Source organism: Fukomys damarensis, unplaced genomic scaffold (genome assembly GCF_012274545.1).
Source record: "Fukomys damarensis isolate Sample0158 unplaced genomic scaffold, DMR_v1.0_HiC HiC_scaffold_14, whole genome shotgun sequence".
NCBI classification, from domain to species: domain Eukaryota; kingdom Metazoa; phylum Chordata; class Mammalia; order Rodentia; family Bathyergidae; genus Fukomys; species Fukomys damarensis.
Window position 1 is genome coordinate 6,911,362 of NW_022900926.1, and position 20,640 is coordinate 6,932,001.

A 20,640-nucleotide genomic window follows, 5' to 3' on the forward strand; every position below is an offset into this window, starting at 1 on the left:
TCTTATGTAAGAAATCCAAAGTATAAATAATTTGAAGAGCAATATAAAAGATGGACAACAGGCAACAGGGAGATAAACCTTTTGCAAATGGCAAGGGGATCCCAAGATAGAGGAGGAGGGAGTAGAAGAGGAAATAAAAAAGAATTAAGTTATGTTATGTGCTTGTACCAGTGCCCCACAATGAATCATTGTGTATGTACTGCATACGTGAACCAATAAAATTTCTTTAGCCTTCTTTAAAAAGAATTCACAACTGGACTACACCTTAAAGACTTAAGCCAGTTCCTACTTTTATGGGTGAGAAAAATAGCTCTAAAATTTCAACCACATTGTGGGTTATGTGGGCTTTCATTTTCTTTCAGAAAAATTACCTATAGTATATATCACTTTCACACTGGGCAAATGTTTATAGTATTAGAAAATGTCTATAGTGTTAGAAAAATATTTTTAATTGTACTTCCTTTAATGAGGATTTTGTCTAGTAACAAAGCAGTCTTATAACAGCAAATCTTGTAGTAATTCCACCATGTAATTCATTTTACTGTCGTTCTTTAACCCAGAAGAAATCCACAATGCTGAAGCAGTTCTTTGCTTTGACCCCTTATACAGGAGGTTTTTGTGAGCTTTTTAAAGTAGGTTACTTGTTGAATTCCATTATACTGTATTTTATGGTGTCCATGACTGACTTGTATTTGAGTAGCAAATAGTTTTCTTTCTTGAGCTAATTATTAATGAATCAACAATTTTCTTGGCAGTATTATGTTGCACTGTTGTTAATGATGATAGTTTTTCATATGGGGTTTTAGGAATTTTTTTTATAATTGTTCCCTTTTTATTTCCAATTCTACCTGCCCTGAAGGAACCCACATTTTAGTTTAAGAGGGGACACAGATGGAGAGGTCCTGTGGTAAATTCCCACTGGACCTCCAAGTACACAGGAAGAAAAAAGTTCATTTTTATTGCAGCTTTTTAAATTCTTCAGAACTCAGCAAATGTCCTTAAGGGTGAGCTAAGAGGTAGCCTACAGTGATTTTCTTACTCAGGTAATTTCTGGATTCCTGTGTTACGTCAGCGAGAGTGTGGCTACTTGCTTTTCCGTTTCACAGGTCTATGCATTTGTTGGGAGATTCAGTGGTAGAGGGAAACCACCTTCCCCCTGGCTCCTTCCCAAGCCGCAGGGCCTTCTGTAGATGTGACATCTTGTTTGCTTACGGCAGGTTTCTCTGACTCATCCAATACACCAAAGAGCCTTATCACAGAAAAGTAATAATTTTTTTTTATTAGTACCTGTTTGCAGTAGTAATGATTACATTTATCTTTGGGAATTGGTACGCGTATGTAACACCTCTTAATTCTTTCTATGTGTCCTTCCTCTCCCCTCCTTCCCTGCTCCTTCCAAGTCTTGGTCCCCTTCCCATTTGCAAAAGCTCCATTTTTATCATGTTTCACTATTTCTCTGTTGCTTCTTACATGTTGTTTTTTGTTTTTTTTTTTTAATACAGCTTTCTCCTTCTCATTGTTATGAGTAAGAAGTTAACTACACCAAATGGCTCCTGCTTTTACATGGTGTTCTGTGGCTCCCTGAACCCCTGTGCTGAATGATGAGCCCACCCCAGAGAGGAAGAGAGCGAAGAGAGTAGAGACAGGGAAGCTGATAGTGAAAAGTCTGCAGAGTATGCCTTCATTCTGGATGGCTGTTTTTTCCTCGCCTCTGCAGAAACTATTTTTTAGTTTTTTGGTACCAGGGATTGAACTCAGGTCCTTGCACTTGTGAGGCAAGTGGTAGAACCACTGAGCTAAATCCCCGGCCCTACAGAAATTATTAAAGTTTAGATACTACAGGACTGGGGATTTGGCTTAGTGATTTTGCCACCTGCCTCTCAAGCACAAGGGCTCAAGGTTCTATCCCTAGTCCCCCACCCCCCCAAAAAAAGTTTAGATACTACAAGTCAGAAATAGGGAGTAGGTAAGACCTACCCGAATAGACAGTAGTTGATTTACCTTATTGAAGTTGTCAGAAGAGCTCCCGAACCCAGAAAGCTGGCAGTTTTTTCTTGAACAACTGCTCACTGCCCCTGGCAGCATCCTTGGACACTTGGGGAGCAAGTGTGTGTCACCCAGAAATTGCAGAATCAGGGTTGACTGTCGGGGCATCTGAGGGTGACACTGGTGGACTTGGAACATTGACGGCGTTTTAAGAACTCGACTTACGCACCTGGAGACCTGGGCTAATTTCACCATGAGATCAATGAGTAATTCTACTCTATTTGATAATCTAGTACAGGTTGAAAGTCCTTTATCTGAAATGCTGGGGAGCAGAAGTGTTTCAGATTTCAGAGTTGCTTGGATTTTGGAATATTTGCAAAATTCCAAATTTCATCTAAAATGCTGAAATCTGAAAGAAAACATTTGGAATCCAAAACTTCACAAGTACTGACGTAACACTTGGAAACTTTCAGATTTCGGTTTTTGGACTAGAAACGTTTAACCTGAACACCTGTATAAGTGTGCTCGACCTTGGCACTGGTGACATTTTCGGCTGCATAATTCTTTTGTTTTTCTTTCTTTCTTTTTTGTATTGGGGATTAAATTTAAGACCTTGCACTTGCAAGGCAGGCACAGTGCCACTGAGCTAAATCCCTGGCCTGGGCTGCATAGTTCTTTGCTGCTGGAGGTGGTGCTAACCTGTGAACCGTAGGGTGTTTAGCTGTCCCTGACTTCTGCCCACTGTGGACCAGGAGCTCCTTCCGGTTGTGACAGGCATGGGGTCCCTCAACGTTGCTAGCTGTCCATTGGATGGACTATGGTCGTCACACTGAGAAGCCCGGTCTGCTATTATCTCTAGTCTAATGTTACGTCTTTCTGAGAGTGGCTGTGAACCATGGTAGTTGCGTGATGCAGGAATTTGACTCTGTACTTAAGACTGCATTGTACTTGATGGTATTATTGGAACTTACTCATCTGCATATATTGTTTCCTTTCCAAGGCCCTAATTTCATGAAACACCCTTTGCTAAAACTTTTCATTGAAAGTTTTAACTTCCTTATTAATGTAATAATAAAACAAATCATTCCTGAGATAGAAGTGGTATTTAATAGAAATTGTGTAAAATTGCCAAGTGAGGCAAATATATTTAATCCAAACTGAATTCGTTTATGCAGTTTGTTTAAGAAGTAAACTAGTAAGAGAGAACAAGAGGGAGAAGGTGAGACCAGGCACTTTTATTTCCAATTTAAGAATAATTATGCTAAGGTATTTTCAGCAACCCTTGGACATACAGATCAGCCAAAAGGAAGTGAGAAGCGCCGGCTGTCTGTCATCACTGAAAATTCTCAAAGGTTCACCGTCACAGCCCCTGGAAGTCTCACCAAGTTACAGGGTGTGTTGAACTCTTGAACTGTGTGTCCTATATGGAAACCTGAAGCAAGTTCCACTCCCACCTACAGTTTTCTGTTCCATACATGCTGAAAAATCTAAGTACTGAAAAAAGGAAACAATCGTAACTTTAAAATACTTCATCTTAAAAAAAAGAAAACTTCATTTTAAAACTGAGTGAACACTTTTAAAATAACATTTGTTTTATGTAAGTTAATAGTAGCTTGAGACTTTTTATTCTGTATCTCCTTTAATAATAGGACATTTATTTAATCCTTGATATATTAGTGTATAGTACATTTATTTGTAAAAAATTATTTTTTATGCTAAAAATTGTGCTATTTTTCTAGTTACAGTCTAATCAAGGTCAACAAGCCTGTTGATTCTTATAAGATAGATAGTTGTATCTTGTGCCTACACACATACTTAAACTCATATAAGCTAATTTGATTCTCTTCTAGAAAGCATGGTATTTTCTTTATTCAAGCACTTTTCAATAGTTGGGATTTTTGTAGTTTCATAACGAAAACAAGTGATGGACACAGGTGTGTACAGGCGTCTGTCCTTTTAATGGTGCAGTGCATGCCATCTGTATATGCCTCAGATCCCGGTTTGTCACCTATTTTAGTACTACTTCCTGTGATACTTGTTTCCTCGCTAGAATTCTCTGAGGCTTCTAGCCTTCGGTAGAATCAAGTGTTCAAGGCCCCATTTTTTAAAAAATGTACCTGTTCTTCACACCAACATTTTCCCAGGGACATTTGGTGAAAAGCTACTCTTGTGGACAGGTCCTAAGCGTTTCTGGTTAAGTATGCTCATTCTCATCTCTGTCTGGAGTAAGCTTTATGTGCATAGCTGCCATTAGCTTACTAGGTTCTGTGGAAATTTCTTGGTTTTATTTTGTGTTCTCTGCCATTTATTCTAATTGGTTTAATAGTATACAGTTGATTTTGCTCTCTGATTACATTTTAATTTTATGAGATTACTTGTCTGTCCACACATATATTTCAAAAAAGGCTGTGCTAGTCTAATCTTTGATTTTTAGTTCTTCACTATAGTAAATGCACATCAGGATTTATTTCCTGTCTGTAGTCACTTTTTGGCTACCAACACTACCTTTTACTTGTTGGTTTTTGTTTGGTACTGGGGATTGAACTCAGGACCTTGTGCTTGCAAGTCAGACAGCAGCACCTCTGAGCTAAATCCCCAGCCCCTGCTACTTTGTATTGTTAGAAGTAATTAACTAGTTCATGTCAGATCTTACTGAGGATCGAATTTTTAACTTTCTTTTTCAAAAATGTATGCTCTCCGTTTTGGTATACTCAGAACAAAGCCTGAAGTCACAAGCTTTGATTCATGTGCCATCCGTCTGACATCTCACACACCTTACAGAATGGGTGCCAAGCTTCCTTGGGGCCTGACGCAATTCTGATGCCTGAGTTGGAACCATAGGAAGTGCATCACTTCCTTGTGGCTGAGCCCCTGCTTTAGCAAAGATGCGTCCAGGATATATTCATCACCCAGGGTAGAATGGACACTCTTAAAAATTCAAAAGGGTTAGTCAAGTAAATTAATTCGCCAACTCATCTGTCAGTTTTCCCAGCTTTCCATTGGAGAGGGTTAGGGTGCCAGGCAGGGCATCCCACGAATGCCCACACTTCACACGAGCCATCTCATTTATCCACACATCAGTTCTGGGAGGCACATAATGTTGTTCCCTGTTTCACTTAGGAGGAAACTGGGTTGCACTGAGTTGCAGCAGAACCTTGCTCAAAATACCAAGCGCAAGGTGGCGATGTGCTCTGAAGTTGTATGAGGTCACGTCTCCTCTTCACCTCCACCAGAGCAGCCTGGCAGGAGGAAGGCTGTGTGTTAACTGCATTCTTATTTAGGCTGATGCATGGCATTTGGGAGGGATATTCTATACATTCAGAGTCTCTTCTTGGCTAGGGTGGAAATGAAATTCTGCATTATCTCCAAATTTATTCATCTCCTTGGATATTTGAAGTTCCTTTTGCCTGGTCAGATGCATCTCAGTGAATATGGAGACCAGAAGTGAGTGAAATTGTGACTGGTAGTGCCCGTGGGTTCTCATTCATTGAATTGAGGTGATCTCATCAAAATGTTATATGAAAATAAAGACTTGATTAAATTTCCTCTCTGTATTTGTTACTGTTTTTCTGTTTTTTGACATTAGATGTTTTGTATGCAGTTTCAGGGTGATTCTAGTGTTGGTGCATTGGTAGAGTCAACTTTTGAGGAAGGATCTTGCTAAGTGACCCAGAGTGGCCTTGAACTTAACCCTCCTGCCTCAGTCTCCCAAGTAGCTGGGATGACAGGTGTGTGCCGCTGTGTACATCCTAAACTTTTATTTTTTTTTAATCTTCATCGCCTTTAAGCATTCAGGGTTAAAGTCTAGAAACCGTGTGTTTTTAAAAGCCCTTTGCCAGCATTTTCTGGATGTGCCTCAATCTAAAGCTTTGCTGCCCTAGTCACTTTATGGACTCAACCAAGCTTAGGGCCTTTCTGACCTTTTTCAAACACTCCTTTTCACATGTGGGTCTTCTCTCTTTTTATGCCAGTGCAGATTCTATGATCCTCAGAGTCATTTCCTAACATGCCTTCACCAGTGACCAAAGACAGGCGCTTGAGGAGGAACCAGGACACCTGTACCCTTTCCCCATACAGGAGCCATCAGTCTTTCTCCATCTAGAAATATGGGGGACTGAAGCCTGTTGCGGGGAGTTACTCTGTTTCACAAGTGTGAAAGTAAATGGAGCTGTCTGAGAATACACGGCTTAGCTCAAGGGGTACTGAACGTAGCCTTCAAATAAAAACATCTGAAAACAAAGTAAAAAACAAAAGCCTTTTAAACAACAGAGTATCCAGCCCCTTCCCTGGATTGCAGTGATTATCCTTTGGGTCTACTGGGTGTTTTCCATATTGTGAGAAATCAAAGCTCGTTTTGCTCTTACTGAACTTTCCATACCATTTCACACCACTGACTGCCCACCGTGACAGCCCCTTTCCTTCTCCCTACCATCCCTTCCCAGTTGTCTCCTTCCTCTGCTTTCCCTTTGCCTTTTGTGTTCTCTTTAATGACCCTCACTCTTTCTCAGTATACATACTATTGTCCATACCTGTAATCTAATTTTCTCTTCTATGCTGATAATTCCCAGCTGTCTTCATGCTAGAACTGGCCAGCATATACCCCCAAATGGGTGTGTTCCTACTAGTCTTCAATATTTGGATCATTCTTGGGTCAGACAAACTTAAAACTGACTGTGTCCTAACATGGGCTTCTTATTGCCACCTTTGTCCCTGACCCTGTCTCCCAACTCATGCCTCTTGCTAAAATCAATGGAGCCACCAGATGTGAGGCGTGGATGAGGACGTAAGCCTGCTTCTTAGCCCTCTCCCCACGGAGTCTGTCACCATGTCCATCGATTCCCTCTGCTTAACATCTCTTGGGTCTCTTGCTTCTATGCTGGCTCTGTTGTAGACAGATGGCCATGTTTCACCTTTAGGAAATACAGGTTTGGCTTCTTGGGAGGCCTGGCTTCCTCCCCCATGCCAAGTCATCCCTTACCTAAGGGTACGTACGAGTTCAGACGTCTCCTCCACGAATGTCCTGTGTCTAGTTAAGATACCCTTCACTATCTTCCCACTGTCACAGCACTTTCTCCACTCTTCACCTGTGGCCCTGTCCTCCTAGAAAAGCTTCCCATCCATAAGCTTCCTAAGGACATGGACAAAAATCTTGTGTGTCTGAAAAACAGTTTTGAGTCTCTTATATTACACATAGTCCTTAGTGTTAGTTGGGTGGATGCATGTATGAATGAGCCCATAATTAATAGATAAAAACATACTCATTATTTCTTCTAAAATACGTGACCTTCTAACAACTTTCTTTCATTTTTTTTTTTTTTGGCCTTCTAACTATTGAAAGAAATAGTTAAAAAGCAAAGAGAAGAAAATGTTACGACACTGACTCCAGTCCACTTCATCAGTGTAGCCTTTGAGCCTTTTTCCCCTTGTGTTGATTAATGTCACAGTGCTGTACTGTGCAGACTGTATATCTCTACTACTTTACTTAAGCCAACTACTTTTGTAAACTCCTTTTACTTAAAAGAGTGTCTTTCTCCTGTTGGATATTCTGCTTGCCTGCATTTAATGAAGCGTGCATTACTTTATAATGACAAGCAAAATCATAAGAAAGAAAATTGATTTTCCTGTTAAATTCATTTTCCAATGGAAAGATGTCCAAGTCCTAAAGACCCTCATGAAGGCTGACCCAAGTGTTCTTAAGACACTGTTTTAGAAAATAAAGAATGAATTTGGGGAATTACCAGCTGACCTAGTTTTCTATCATGAAATCTTTTGCCATAGTTAATGTGTAGCTTTTAGATCAAAATTCATCTTCCCTTTAGTGGAATAGGGTTGAAATCAGTCTTTAATGCCTGCCACTGCCAGGAAGACCCTGGGCTTCAATGTTCTTTGAAGTCCTGTGCTTTCTGCAGCAACTTAGGTTCTGCTCACCCCAACATAGTTCAGAAAACAAACCCTGTGGTTTTTAAGTACTGTACATCATTATGTCATTCCATAATGGTTTTTTTTTTTCTTTTGTGCCAGGGTCTGAACCTAGGGGCCATGCCTGTAGCCTGGATCTACAGCCAAGCCCACAATGTCACTTTATTGTTTCAAGGGAAGAGCATTGCTAGTAAGAAAAGAAAAAGCGAAAGTTCTCCAAAAACATTCCCAGAAGAAATTGTCTTACTCCTTTACCATTTAACACCCATTTTGGAAAACTACTACTGAGCAAATGTGACTGAAGTGCATGCTTATTGGCCATTTATATGTATAAATATGTTCACCTTTGCTCTTTTTTAAAAAATAACATGTTTTGAAGTTACATTGCTTGTTCTTCATTCCTTTCCTGGTCATTGTGCCCATTAAATTTCTACTTAAAATTCTAGAAACTCCCTCCAGAAATGTCTTAAGCAGCAACACCCGTGCTGACTTCAGAAACCAGCTTTGGCCAGTGTCTGTGGTTAATCATTGACTCTCCCAGGAGTCCTATGCTGGTGAGAAAGAGCCCTGGTAGGCAGGCGCTTCTCAGGATTGCTGTGCTTTCTGTGGAACAGCAGTGAACTCCAGCACGTTGGGGCAGTTGAGGCGCATGGCCACTGTGCACCAGTCGGCCCTGCCATCGTGTCCCACACAGCGTCTGGGAGTAAGTACACAGAAACTGCAGAGGTGGGGCCACCTCCTCCCGAGTTTCCTGTTCCATGATTTCAGTTTCCAGTGTCAACCATCGTCTGAACCATAGAATAGTCAAATAAGGTGTTTTGAGAGAAAGACTACCCACACAACTTTGATTGAAGTATATTGTTCTAGTTCTATTTTAATATAGGGCGTTTTGGTGCTGCTTGCAGTTTCTGATGGCTGTTAGAAGGTCTTGGTTTCTACTTGCAAAGCTCAGTACCTGAACAAGCCAGGCTAAAGACTGGGGGCAGAGGGAGCCCTGCCTACGAATGGATGCTGTGAACCTATCTACCTCTGTCTTCCCATTTTCTTTTTTTTAAAAAAAGCTGAAATATAGATCATATGTGTCAGATCTCCCCCGTGTGTATCAGAAATATTTAATTTAAGAAAGAAGTCAAACAGACTGATAAAATACAAATCTGCCATTGCCTCTCGAATACATAAGGCCCTGGCATTAGCATTAATATGAACTTCTAGAACTTATCCTTGTGTGCTTCTTTTTTTTTTTAATCACTACTACTGTTGTTTTGAGTAGTGATTCTTAAGACAGCTTTGATACTATTTTTGTTAAAGCAAAACAAAAAGGTGTAATTTTCCAGCTTTTTGGAGGTGGATCAATTTTTTTAAAGTGTGTGTCTTTAAGGTAAACAGTATGGTGGTGTCATATACATGAACCCTGTGAGGTACACACCTCAGTCAGACTAACTGACATTTCTGCTGATGTACCACTGGTGGAGGAGTCCACATTTGCAAATTTTGAGTATGGTGGTCCCCTTTTATCTGCATTTTACTTTCCAAGGTTTGTCATCCAGTCAACTGTGGTTCTGAAATATTAACCGGAATATTCCAGAAATATCCCTTTCATCAGTTTCAAATCACATGGAGGTCTGAGAAGACTGGTGGAGTCCTGGGACCCTCACCTGCCTCCTGGCTCGGGACATGAGCGTCCCTTCTGCAGTGTATCCGAGCAGTGTGTGATTCTGCGTGGTCACCTAGTAACACATGGGTCATCGCAGGGACCGCTGCAGCCTCTCAGGGCTTTCCTTCGAGTGACTGTTCCTTAGTTGCCTGGCACCGGGCCACAGTGCCCGTGCTGGCTGCCTTACTTTGCCTCATGACACTGGCATTGTGTCTTCTTATGTCATCGTGAAAAGAAGGTCAGTACAGTAAGATGTTTAAGAAGACAGATAATAGGAAATAAGGAGATAGATATTTTACAAAAAGGAAGGCGACCAAGAGGTGGGGAAGGGGAATTAAAATGTGTTGTATGCATGAGGAGTACCACTGCCCCATGAGGGTGTGTTCTGCAAACTTGAACTATACTAGTAAAAATTTTAAAAGATCAGATATTTTGGGCCAGGGACTTAGCTCAGGGGGGCCGCTGCCTGCCTCACAAGCGCAAAAAACAAAAAAACCAAACAAAAAAACCACAGTGATTTGATCACTGTTTGATATCTGGTACCAAAAAAAAAAAGATATTTTGAGAGAGGAGAGCCCACATACACATAACTTTTGTTACGGTATTTTGTTGCAATGATTTCATTTATTTATTTTTTTGCTAATCTCTTACCATGCTTAGCATAAATTAAACTTTATCAGAGTTCCTCTGGGTAAGTGGTTGTGAACCTGTGGTACGCATGCTGAAGCTGCTATTTGTTATCGCTGAAATCTGTAAGAGGTTCGCATCTCTGGTGCAGGGTGAAGTGTTAGGTATTATATAGGGTTTGGTGCTATTCAGTTACAGCCATGTTCTGAGGCTCGAGAGTATTCCTCTGGATAAGAGAGGCTACTGTGTCCAATACAGTGTTCTTAGCTGTAGCCACATGGTTGTACATAAGCACCGAAGAAGTATATTCCCTTGATGCCTCATAAGTTTTCTTTGGAAAGACACCCTGAGACGCTGTAGAAATGGACACAATACCAGGCATTACTAACCACTGGCTTCCTGTGGAGTTGCATACACTGCTGGTTGCGTATGGAGTTATAGAATATTAGAACTGGAAGCAACTTTACCCAGCAAGGAAAACTACCTTTTCACAGAAAGACCTCTGGCCATACCCTGAGCTGGATTTTTAAAAATGATCATTTTCAAACAACGACCTTTATAGTTGATTCCGGGCTTCTGGGGCTGTTTTCACAATGAAACTTCTGGAGTGGGTAGACTGAAGTGCATTTCAAATCTACACAAGACCTACAGGCTAGTGCACCTTTACTTGAGTGCTTTCTAGGCCCTGTTATTTCTCTCTTCTTTCTTTCCCTTGCATGTCTTCTTTCGTGTTTGTATGTGTGTGTTCACTCATGCATTGGCTATTGAACCCTGGGCCTCATGCATGCTAAGCCCTGGCTGTTCAATGAGCAGCACCCCTGCGCCCGCTGCCTGAGACTGTGAAATGAGATGAGTAGTTTATGGTTGCATTGTTCTGAGCTTGTTCCCATTTCTTTTCCCCTAATCTGTAGTCCACTGATGGGAAAATAATGCGTCTTCTGCCCCTGGGTCATCTTGGTTAAGTATACTGATTAGTATGGTGGCAAGATTCCAAGTCACCAGAGAGAAGGGACTTTCTAAAAGATATGTTTAAAAGTAGAATGCACTTCCTCATGGATTCAGTGCTCCTGACACCAAAAGATTTCCTTACTGTCATTTTGGAAGCGCAGAGAGATCCAGGAACTTTCCAGAAGCTTCTAGCTCATAACAGGTAAAACCAATTTGGGAACTTGCAGCTTTGACTTGGAAATGTAGGCTTTTTTTTTTTTTAACCTACAACTATATTTTTTTAAAAGTAGGGGAGCTGCATATGTTGGTTTGTCACAGAGGCTGATATGGGAAGATCACTTGACTCCAAGAGTTCAAGACCAACCCGGGCAGCTTACCAAGATGTATCTTTAAAAAAAAAAAAAAAAAAAAAAGCGGTACAGCCGGTCCCAGGGATGGAAACTCCTCAGGGCCCATAAGAAGTGGCATCAGCTCCTTCCAGAGCAGTGCCCTCAAAACCCAACCACTATGTAAAAAAAAAAAAAAAAAAAAAAAAACAGCGGTAGAAAGAAACAACACTAAAGTAAATCCTGCCGTAAGTAGTGGTGAATCTTGTCTAATAGAAAATAGATTGTGATTATACCTCAAGCCTGTACACCAATGGTGTGGATAGCAGAATTATTATCTGTTCCAAGCATGAGCTCTGAGGTTCCCATCCAGTTTTCTATCTCTCTGCCCTCACAGCCTGTTAGCGATAGGCTTTGATGAACTAGTGTAACCAGGACCATCAGACTGATCACAAAGGACATGGCAGAGTGCTTGCCTAAGACCATCCTGGCTCTGCCCAGTGTTGTGTTACTTCTATCAGCTAATCCACGTAAGCGTCTGCTCTTGACCCATTAAATATAATACCGTAATCTGGGACACAGCGACAGTAAGCAAGCTTTTCTATCACTAAGTGATAGGTAGCTGCTGCTGCTGTTTCTCCTTCCATCTCTTAGGCCTCATTTTCTTGGAAGTAAAGTGCTGCCTTCCAGGCCCTGGTCTCCTTTCCTTCTCTCCGTTTCTTCTTCAGAAATGACAACTTTATCTGCTAAGCAGGGTTTGTCATTTGAACACTGTGTCTCCCTCGGGGTGAAGCCTGACAGGAGCCTGTTTAAAGGTGAGGAGTGTTGAAGTTAATGAAGAAATACGACTCAGCCGGAGTTTGTCATTAGCAGGATGCTGAAGCCAAGCCCGTGTGCCCAGGCGGATGTCACAGCTGGACAGTTAGCTTCCTGCCTGGAGAGTGTGTGGTCGGTTTTCCCATGCCCATGGCCATGCCTGGGTCTGGCTTTGAGCATCTCTTACCTGGAGCCTCTTGTAACCGTAGCAACAAAGCCTTTGTTTCTCTTCCGGCCAGTCTCTCCCTGTGTCCCTTCTCTATTTGACGCCATCCACTGCAGTCTCCCTGAACTCCTCTGTGGGGCCAGAGGGTATGGCTCAGGGTGGCCACACACATCCTTCCCTTCAGCAGATATCCTCATCCCTGCACAGCATCTCTCCTGCTTCTTACTTAACAGCTGTCTTTAAAAGATTTCCATCAAATCACTGTGTTTTTTTTGTTTGGTTTTGTTTGTTTCTGGAACAGTAATAGCTGTGAAAACAGAGTAAGATACACTAGTTGTATTTATTGGTAATACGCCTTAAATAAGTGTATCATTATTAAAATATGTTCTCCCTGTACCTTCTGAGTGGGCTGGGGCCACCCTTTCCACGCTTTGAGAAACAGTGCCCTTGAGGTAAGGTCCAAGCATTGTATCTCACACCCAGGGCTCTGTGGGACCCCAGTGGCCCGTGCACTCTGGCTTCTTCCCTGCCGGTGGCCCTTCCACCAAGCCACGGGTGAGCCTGCTCCTCTGCTCCTCGCCTCAGCTCCTCCCTGCCTGCTGAGTTCTGCTTCAGCACAGATGGTGGCTGGCTTGCGCAGCCCTCTTGGTACTGTTCAGGAGCTTTGCTTTCCACCTCATCACCTGAGGCCCCAAGGCAGGGCCTGAGCCTCCTGCTTCACAGCAGCCCTGGTCACCTGAGAGTCCTCTCTCTGGAGTCCCCAGGGACCTGTGTCGCCCTTGCCCTGCACCCTTTCCCAGAGCCGCATCCCCTCCAGCAGAGAGCTGCTTCCCTGACTCCTGCAGTGGACTCAACACCCAGGGCCACCATGGCCCCAGGAAGCCTTGCCTTGGACTAGCTTCTCCACCAGGCTTCCTTTATCATCCCTCTTGGAGAAAGACAAAGGAGGATGGAGAGAGGGAAGGAAGGAAAAGTGGAAAGGAGAAAGGCAGGCAGCAGTGTGTGTCCCAGAGCCGGGGCAGAAGCTGCAGCAGGGACTCTAAAGGAAGGGGCTAGAACAAAAAGTGCCCATTGGAAAGTGGCACAAAGGAAAGCTCTCGGGCAGCCACAGAAAGTTTGAATTTGTTCTGAACCCTGTGGGGAGACAGTGGGGGAGTTTTCTGCAGATGCTGAAGTGATCAGGTTTGCACTTTATATATCACTCCCACCCCTCTGCTGTTTCTTCTGTGTCCTTCTGGGATCTCTTCTGCTTCCTCCTCAAGCGGTTTCTATTTCCGAAGTCCCAGTACTCAACCTTGCTGTTGTTCTCAGCAGTTATACTGCCTGCACCTCAGGAACGGACAGCTGCCAGGGAGCTGTGATTACTGGTAAAGGTGCTGGCGAGGCTGCCCGGGCCCTCCCTGGGTTACGGAGGCCCTCCTTGGGTCAGGTCCTGAGGCTGCTGATTCATCCCAGGCCCCAGGGCAAGTCCCTGGGGAGCATCCAGAAGGCCATCGCCTGCCTCCCAGGGTCAGGACATGATGGCCTGGGTGCTGTGGGTTGCACAGCTGGGGGCTTGGGAAAGTCAGTTTCATTGCAGTGGAACCAGACCTTGAAATTCCACCTCCTTCCAGAAAGTGTCCAAGTTTGCTTTAACAAAGGACGTTTATTAAAAGGTCAACAAAATCTAAACAGAGTTAAAGAATATAAAGGAGCCAGGAGATATGCTAACCCAAATATGTCACACCCGAAGGGAAATTGTAGTAGGGAAAGACTTTGGTAAGGAACAAAAACTCCAGAAACTTATTATTTTTAAGGACAGGGAAGGAATGCTAGCAGGTTTCTGGATCAAGGTGAAGGTGATTACTTGGCGTGTGCCTGTCATCCCAGTTACACTAGAGGCCAAGACAGGAGAATCACAAGTTTTGAGGTCATCCTGAGCAATTTAGCAAGAGTTGCTTAAGTCTGTTCCCAGAATCGAGGTCTGTTAGGTTCCGGAAACTTACAACTTGGAAAACCCCACTAGCCAAAAAGAAGTATTCCAAGAATTAGACTAAGTAAGCATAAGGTAATTACAACTCAGAAAAGAAAAAAGTTATATAGTACAAGTAGTATAAACAAAGGAAAGACGGACAGGTATTCCTTCCATTGGGGGAGCAAACGAATTCTAATAGTCTTTTGTGGAGCTGATCATTTTAAGTCTTCTTTCCTCCCATTTTTCCCTCAGAGGTATAGAATGAGGGCCCTTTCTCCCCAAGACAGGAAACATCGTGAGACAGTGGGGGACTGTTACGCAGGGAGAGGGAATCCTGGTGTACTGGGCCCTGAATATAGTATCTTGAGAGAAAACTAATGGACCTTTCCCCTCAAGGTGCTCCGCTGCAGAACTTACCTTGTCTCATTTGACCTCTCTTGTCTGTGGAGACAGCCACTGCCCAGGAAAGAGGGGAGCCATCATGGTGGCTGCCCAAGCACTTACTGTGTGCGGAACTCAGGGCTGACTGCCTGGTCTGGAGGCCTGCGGATGTTGCCATGCGCCTGTCAAGGGAAGCACAGGACTAGGAGTGTGTGCCCACGTGGTCACCCAGGACACCTCCCTAACATACACTTAGGCCTCACTGGTAAAGCTCAAAGCCAAGCAAGTAGTGACCCAGAAGTGAACAGATAGAAACTTGTGCCTGTCCCCCTTGGAGTTTAGCGTTTTTATTAAAAAGGCAGTCAGCATGGACTGGAGCCTTCCTCACCTTGTAGTCACTGTCCAGTGTACAGACCTTGTGGCGGGAGCCACAGTGATCGGCAGCTCTGGCTGAAGCAGCAGCTTGCTTCTCTGACACTGCTAAGCCTTCCTCGGATGGTATTTGTAGAGTGCCTCTCCCCAGAGACCACCCACCTGTGGTCAGCGTACAAAGCTCAGTACTCACTCAGGGTGAAGGGCAGCTCCGGCCACAGTGGACACAGACAGACCCAGGGCCTGGACTCGGTTCGCTGCGATCCAGCAGTCCTGGAAGCAGCAGCCTGGGTCAACTCCACCTGCTGCTCCTGGCTGAGCTGTGTCTCCTCGAGTGAGAGTCTCCAGTGGGCAAGAACACTTCCTGCCGGCGGTGACCCGGACCTTGCCGCAGCTCCCAGGCACCTCTCAATACACGTTTGTGGCCATTGCCTTCCGTGGCCCGAGGGGCAGGACTGGGTAAATTCAGCATTGGCAGCACAACAGGACCTGAACAGTCCTATAAGACCAGAGCCATCCTGCCCAGCCCCCAGGAAGTTGAGGGATGGGATGGGGAGGTGTCATCTTTTCGGACCCCTCAGGGAGGCTCTAAGTATGTTGGACCTCAAAAGGGAGGCTGTGAGGCATTCGGTTCCTCCCCGGGAAATCTGGACCTTACTCAAGTTTCCTCTCCCCAGCCTTCCACCCACCCACCTCCCCCATCGAGTGCAGGCACGGGTTGCCACCCTTGAGCAGTGGTGCAGGTCCCTGTCCTGGAACAAGAAGCCCTGCTTGCCTTGTATCTGCATAGTTAAATCAAGACAGTTAATGTCGTCTCCGGAGCAGCTAGCCCAGTGTCTTCATCACCAGAAAGGGAAATGATTGGCAGCTGCTAAGATAGGTTCTTCCACTAAAGTCTTTACCAACTTGCACTTGTCACAATTTACATACTTGTTTGTTTGTTTGCTGAGACAGGGTCCTCCGTATCAGTTCAGACTGGCCTCAAACTCACGGTGGTCCTGCCTCAGCCTCCTGAGTGTGGGGATTACGGGAATGCACCACAGCTGGCCCAAGATTTACATATTCTTATATACTTGAGAAGAAATGAAACCTTAACTACGACTGCTACGGCCCATCCTGGTCTCTGTGGTCTTGCACAAGAAAATATGCACTCGGAGAATGTCTCACTTCACTCAGTGATCACCCTGCATGATGACCCTAGAAGAGAGAAATGCTAGAGACAAGTGAGCATTGTGTCCTAGAAAGCGGGTCCAAGAGGGAATAAAAGTGCTGTGTCAGCTGGGAAACGGCTGATACATGAGCATGGGATAAGGAGAGGCAGTCTGCTGGGAAGCACCCCGGTTACTCACTCATCTGCATCCCACCAGCTCTGGGACTCCGGAAGGCGGGCTTCAGGCAGGCGGGGGAGGGGTCCTCTGCCACAGGAAGGTGCCCAACTTGTCCGCAGCATAGTCGCGGTCTGGCAGGGTGGCAGCAGGGTGCAGGGAGGCCTGCCGGACACACGGCCTGTGATTGTGGAACTCGGCTTTCTGGAGAGCTGGCTTAGCGAGCCGAGGCCTGGCTCCAGCCCCAGCAGGAGTGAGAAAGGAGCCACAGGGTTTGCATAGGACTGAGGGTGACGGAGGGACCCAGGGACCAGGGCTCTGCTGGGATAGAGGTTGCCAGAGGGTGGTGGCTTCCTGACAGAGCCCTGCAGACTCGGACCTGAAGACCACAGCAACCCAGTCATTCGAGCACTTGGGGCAGGGGCCCCCCTGGTCATTTCTGGGGTAGATGTTTTTATCTGTGTTCAGACTTGATTACGGTGGTCCTAGGTCTGTCCTGATTTAGGGTGGCTTCGTCTCATATTGATGCTCTGAGAAATTGTAAGTCCACTAGGAAAGCTCTGGGACCGCTTCAGATCTGCCTCACGTGTTGGGGTGGCTTTGCTCTCGCTTGCTCACAGGAAAGCCATCTATGTTTACCATGTTTGAATGTTTTTTTCTAATGTGACTATACACATAATATCTCCTTTTTCATAAGTTAGAATGACATCTATGTGGTTCTAACTCCAAACTACATTTTAGGTGTATCAAATTTTTACGGAGAAAACAAGAGTTAGAATTGTGTACTTATCAGCCTCGTCTGCAGTGGGGATTTATTTCACATTTTCTCAGTTTTCACTGGGGAGTTGGGAGGGGAAAAATTAGATAATCATTCTACAGGAAGGCATGGTATAGGAGAGTTATAAAATTTATATGGCTGCACTATTTGCCATTGTTTCTCTGACAGTGTAATTGCCATTCTGGGAATGTGTCCCGCAGCTTTCCTGGGACGTGTTGGTACGTGTTGAAATGACATCTGTACAGTGAATTCATCATACTTATGGCAGGACAATCTTGGAAACACCTCAAGCGCATAATTATAGAAGATGATAACATAAACTACAGTAAATCTACACAGTAAAGTACCACGCAGCTGTGATGGAAAAGAATGAGGGAGCTGTGCACTTACTGATGTGGAAGGATACCAAGATGTGTTGTTAGGTGGAAAAAAATGATGGCGAATAACAGAAATAAAAAGAGGCAAGACAAAAAACATAACTACCCACATTCACATCTCTATACATAACACTGCACACATGGGAAACAAAGTAATCACCTTTATTTGGGAGGTGGACTGGGATGTGTGAAGGAAGTGACTTTTTGTTTGTTGCTTTTGTTTTTTTGAGACAGTTCTCAGTATGTAGTTCAAGCTGGCCTCAAACTCACACCAGTCCTTCTGCCTCAGCCTCCCAGGTACTGGGCTTACAAGTGTGTACCACGGCGCCCTATGCAGAGATGGCTTTTTAAATAATTTTGGTATGGCACATGCCTAAAATCCCAGATTTGAGGAGTCTGAGGAAGGAAGATTCCTCAATTTTGAGGCCATTTTGGGCTACACAGTGAGTTCAAGGTCAGCCTGAACTACATACTAAGACCTTGTCTCAAAAAGCCAATTAAATGAATGAATGAATGATGAATGTTGGTTGAGTTTCATATAAATATACTGACTATTCCAAAATTAAAATAACTCAAAAGATATATATGGTTGAGAATACTATGTGTTTCTCTGAAGGCATTGTTTGCTTCAGAAGCATTTTGATCCATTTCTTATGTAACCTTTTAGAGCAGTTGCTTGTATTTCTTGACCAAACAGTATTGATAGGTTGTGTTAAGTATGAAGAAGGTTGTTTATTGGTGGATCACGTTGATTGGATTAAAAAGTTGGCCGGCATGAATACGGGATTAGCAAGACATTTTCGGGGTGGCCCGAAGGCAAGCGTTGGTGTTGTAAAGTCTGAGGAAAGGTGAAAGATACAACTCCTGGGTCCTGGGGAACCAAGGTCTTCTTCTCCAAGGAACCCCCTCATCCTGGTGGGAAGAGGCCCACGCACATGAAGGGCGGCCTTCTTTCCTAAAGTCTGATATTCAAATGTCAATCTCATGTAAGAAATTTCCTTCAAAGTAGAGGCCGTTGTTGGACTGGAAGGTGATCCCACCGCCTTGAGTGGAAACGTGGGCTTCTCATCCCTGTGCTGTCAGCACGTGTGTCCAGTCCATCTTGCTGTAACAGAAGTTAGCATGCCACAGCACTGACACAGTGGGTGACAACTTCCTGCCTTTTGAAGGAGAAATCTGAAAGGAAATACACCGTTAAAATATATGAAATTTGCTAATTCTCTACATGGGAGGGTACGTAATTACTAGGAAAAAGGAAGCAACAGCTTAGATACACATTTGGTAGTAGTTAAAGTTTACCTTACAAAAAGTTTCCCACAAATTGAAAAGGAAAAATACTGATGACACAAATCACAGAGCCCAATCACAAAAGAATGGAAAATCAGTCAGGTGAAGCTTAAATAGAACAAATTCGTTTTAGAAAAAAGATAAGCAAGGTAGTAGTCACCCTTTCCAAATTTGGTAAGACCAGTCACAGCTATAAAGTTGTGTCCTTTGGCTCATTTATCCCCTTTCTGGGAACTAATCTTGAGGAAATAACTCAAAAGACAGTAAAAGGCGTAGCCTGCCGAAATTCAGTGCAGCATTATCCGTACTAGGAGAGAAATCTAGCTAAGTGTCCTGAACATGTAGAAACGTGCACATTAGGTCCATGAAGACAGCGGTAAGGGGTGAGTGCAGAGACTGGTAAGTGCGTGCTGTGTGATGACACAGACCGCACAGCGTGCCTTGGACCTGCTGCCAGTGAAGGCTGTGTAGAAGCTGTCACCCTGTGCATGAGGACACAGGAATATGGGAACTGAACAGAGTCAGACCCATTGTGACATCAGATTTGTGGGTAACACTTTTGTTTTTGTTTGTTCTGTTAATATTGCTAGGACACTGACATAATTACAACTTGCTAATAATTAATAAGTTAGCACTGCCCCAAACAGAAGCCAATAAGAGACCTAAAGCCTTGCATGGTGGGCTCATTGTGCCCCCACTGCTGGGATGGTTAGAGACACAGAACACAAGGTCTGAGAGGCAGTGACTGTTAGACTCCAGGGACACTGCACGCTGGAGTTCAGAGCATTCTTTGCCCAGGAAGTGGCCACTGTCTGCTGATGGTGCCTGGGAAGATGCTTCTAGAACTTCCTATCCTGAATATGTTTAAGAAATTGGAGACCAGAAAAAGGAGGAATGGGGAACAGGGTGATGGAGGGAAGGACAAGAGGACGTAGATTTAGGAAGTGTAGTGTATACATACCAGCTCCCCACGAGGAACGCAGTCATTGTGTACTGCAAACATGGACCCATAAAAATTCAAAACAATAAAAGAGATCCGAGCAGCTGGAAGCAAAGTACATTTTTATGCCAATAAAATTAGGCCTTTCTCTAGTATTAGAACAATAGTGTTTTTCCCAACACTTTCTAATTATCAGAAACATTTATTAAAAGTATTACATAGTAGAGCTTTGATGCACATAAGGACCATTGGATTGTGATTTAGCTTTGTTCCTGGCTAACGTTCCAGATCACCATTTTCCCTCATTGAAAACAAAGGCCCATTAAATGAAAACCCAATGAGCAAGAAAGATTAAGTGTAAATATTCCATTGTGTTTTTCTGTGTTTTACTCTCTTCCTGAGGTTGAAAGACAATTTTAACAGTTTCTTGGGGCCTGTAGATGTCTGCTTTCATTGGTTGGCTCTTACTTTCCAAGGTTGAAAGCCTCTCATAAAGCTAGTCTTGTCCACGGGGAATTTCCCAGTTAACAAAATGAATTTTCCAAGCAGGCAAAAGAGGGTGGTTGTACTCCAGCCCCTACTGGTACTGCGCCTGACTTGGGCTAATCTCTATTGCAAACGTGTTTTTCAGGGTGGATCATTTGTACACGTTCTTTGTCCAGTGGTCTCCTGACGTCTATGGGAAGGATGCCAAGGAGCAAGGCTTCGTGGTGGTGGAAAAGGAAGAGCTGAATATGATCGACAACTTCTTCAGTGAGCCCACAACAAAGAGCTGGGAGGTGAG

The 20,640-nt window shown here is 43.9% G+C and overlaps 1 protein-coding gene across 2 annotated transcripts in view; it reads left to right on the forward strand.

The window, feature by feature from the left end:
• Window positions 1–20,640, forward strand: part of Ncoa7 (nuclear receptor coactivator 7) — a 113,087-nt gene that overhangs the window by 81,698 nt on the left and 10,749 nt on the right. For both annotated transcript variants that reach the window (XM_010625761.3, XM_010625762.3), the window contains one exon: window positions 20,488–20,635. In XM_010625761.3, the coding sequence (XP_010624063.1) occupies window positions 20,488–20,635 (148 nt within the window). The remainder of the gene's footprint in view (window positions 1–20,487; window positions 20,636–20,640) is intronic.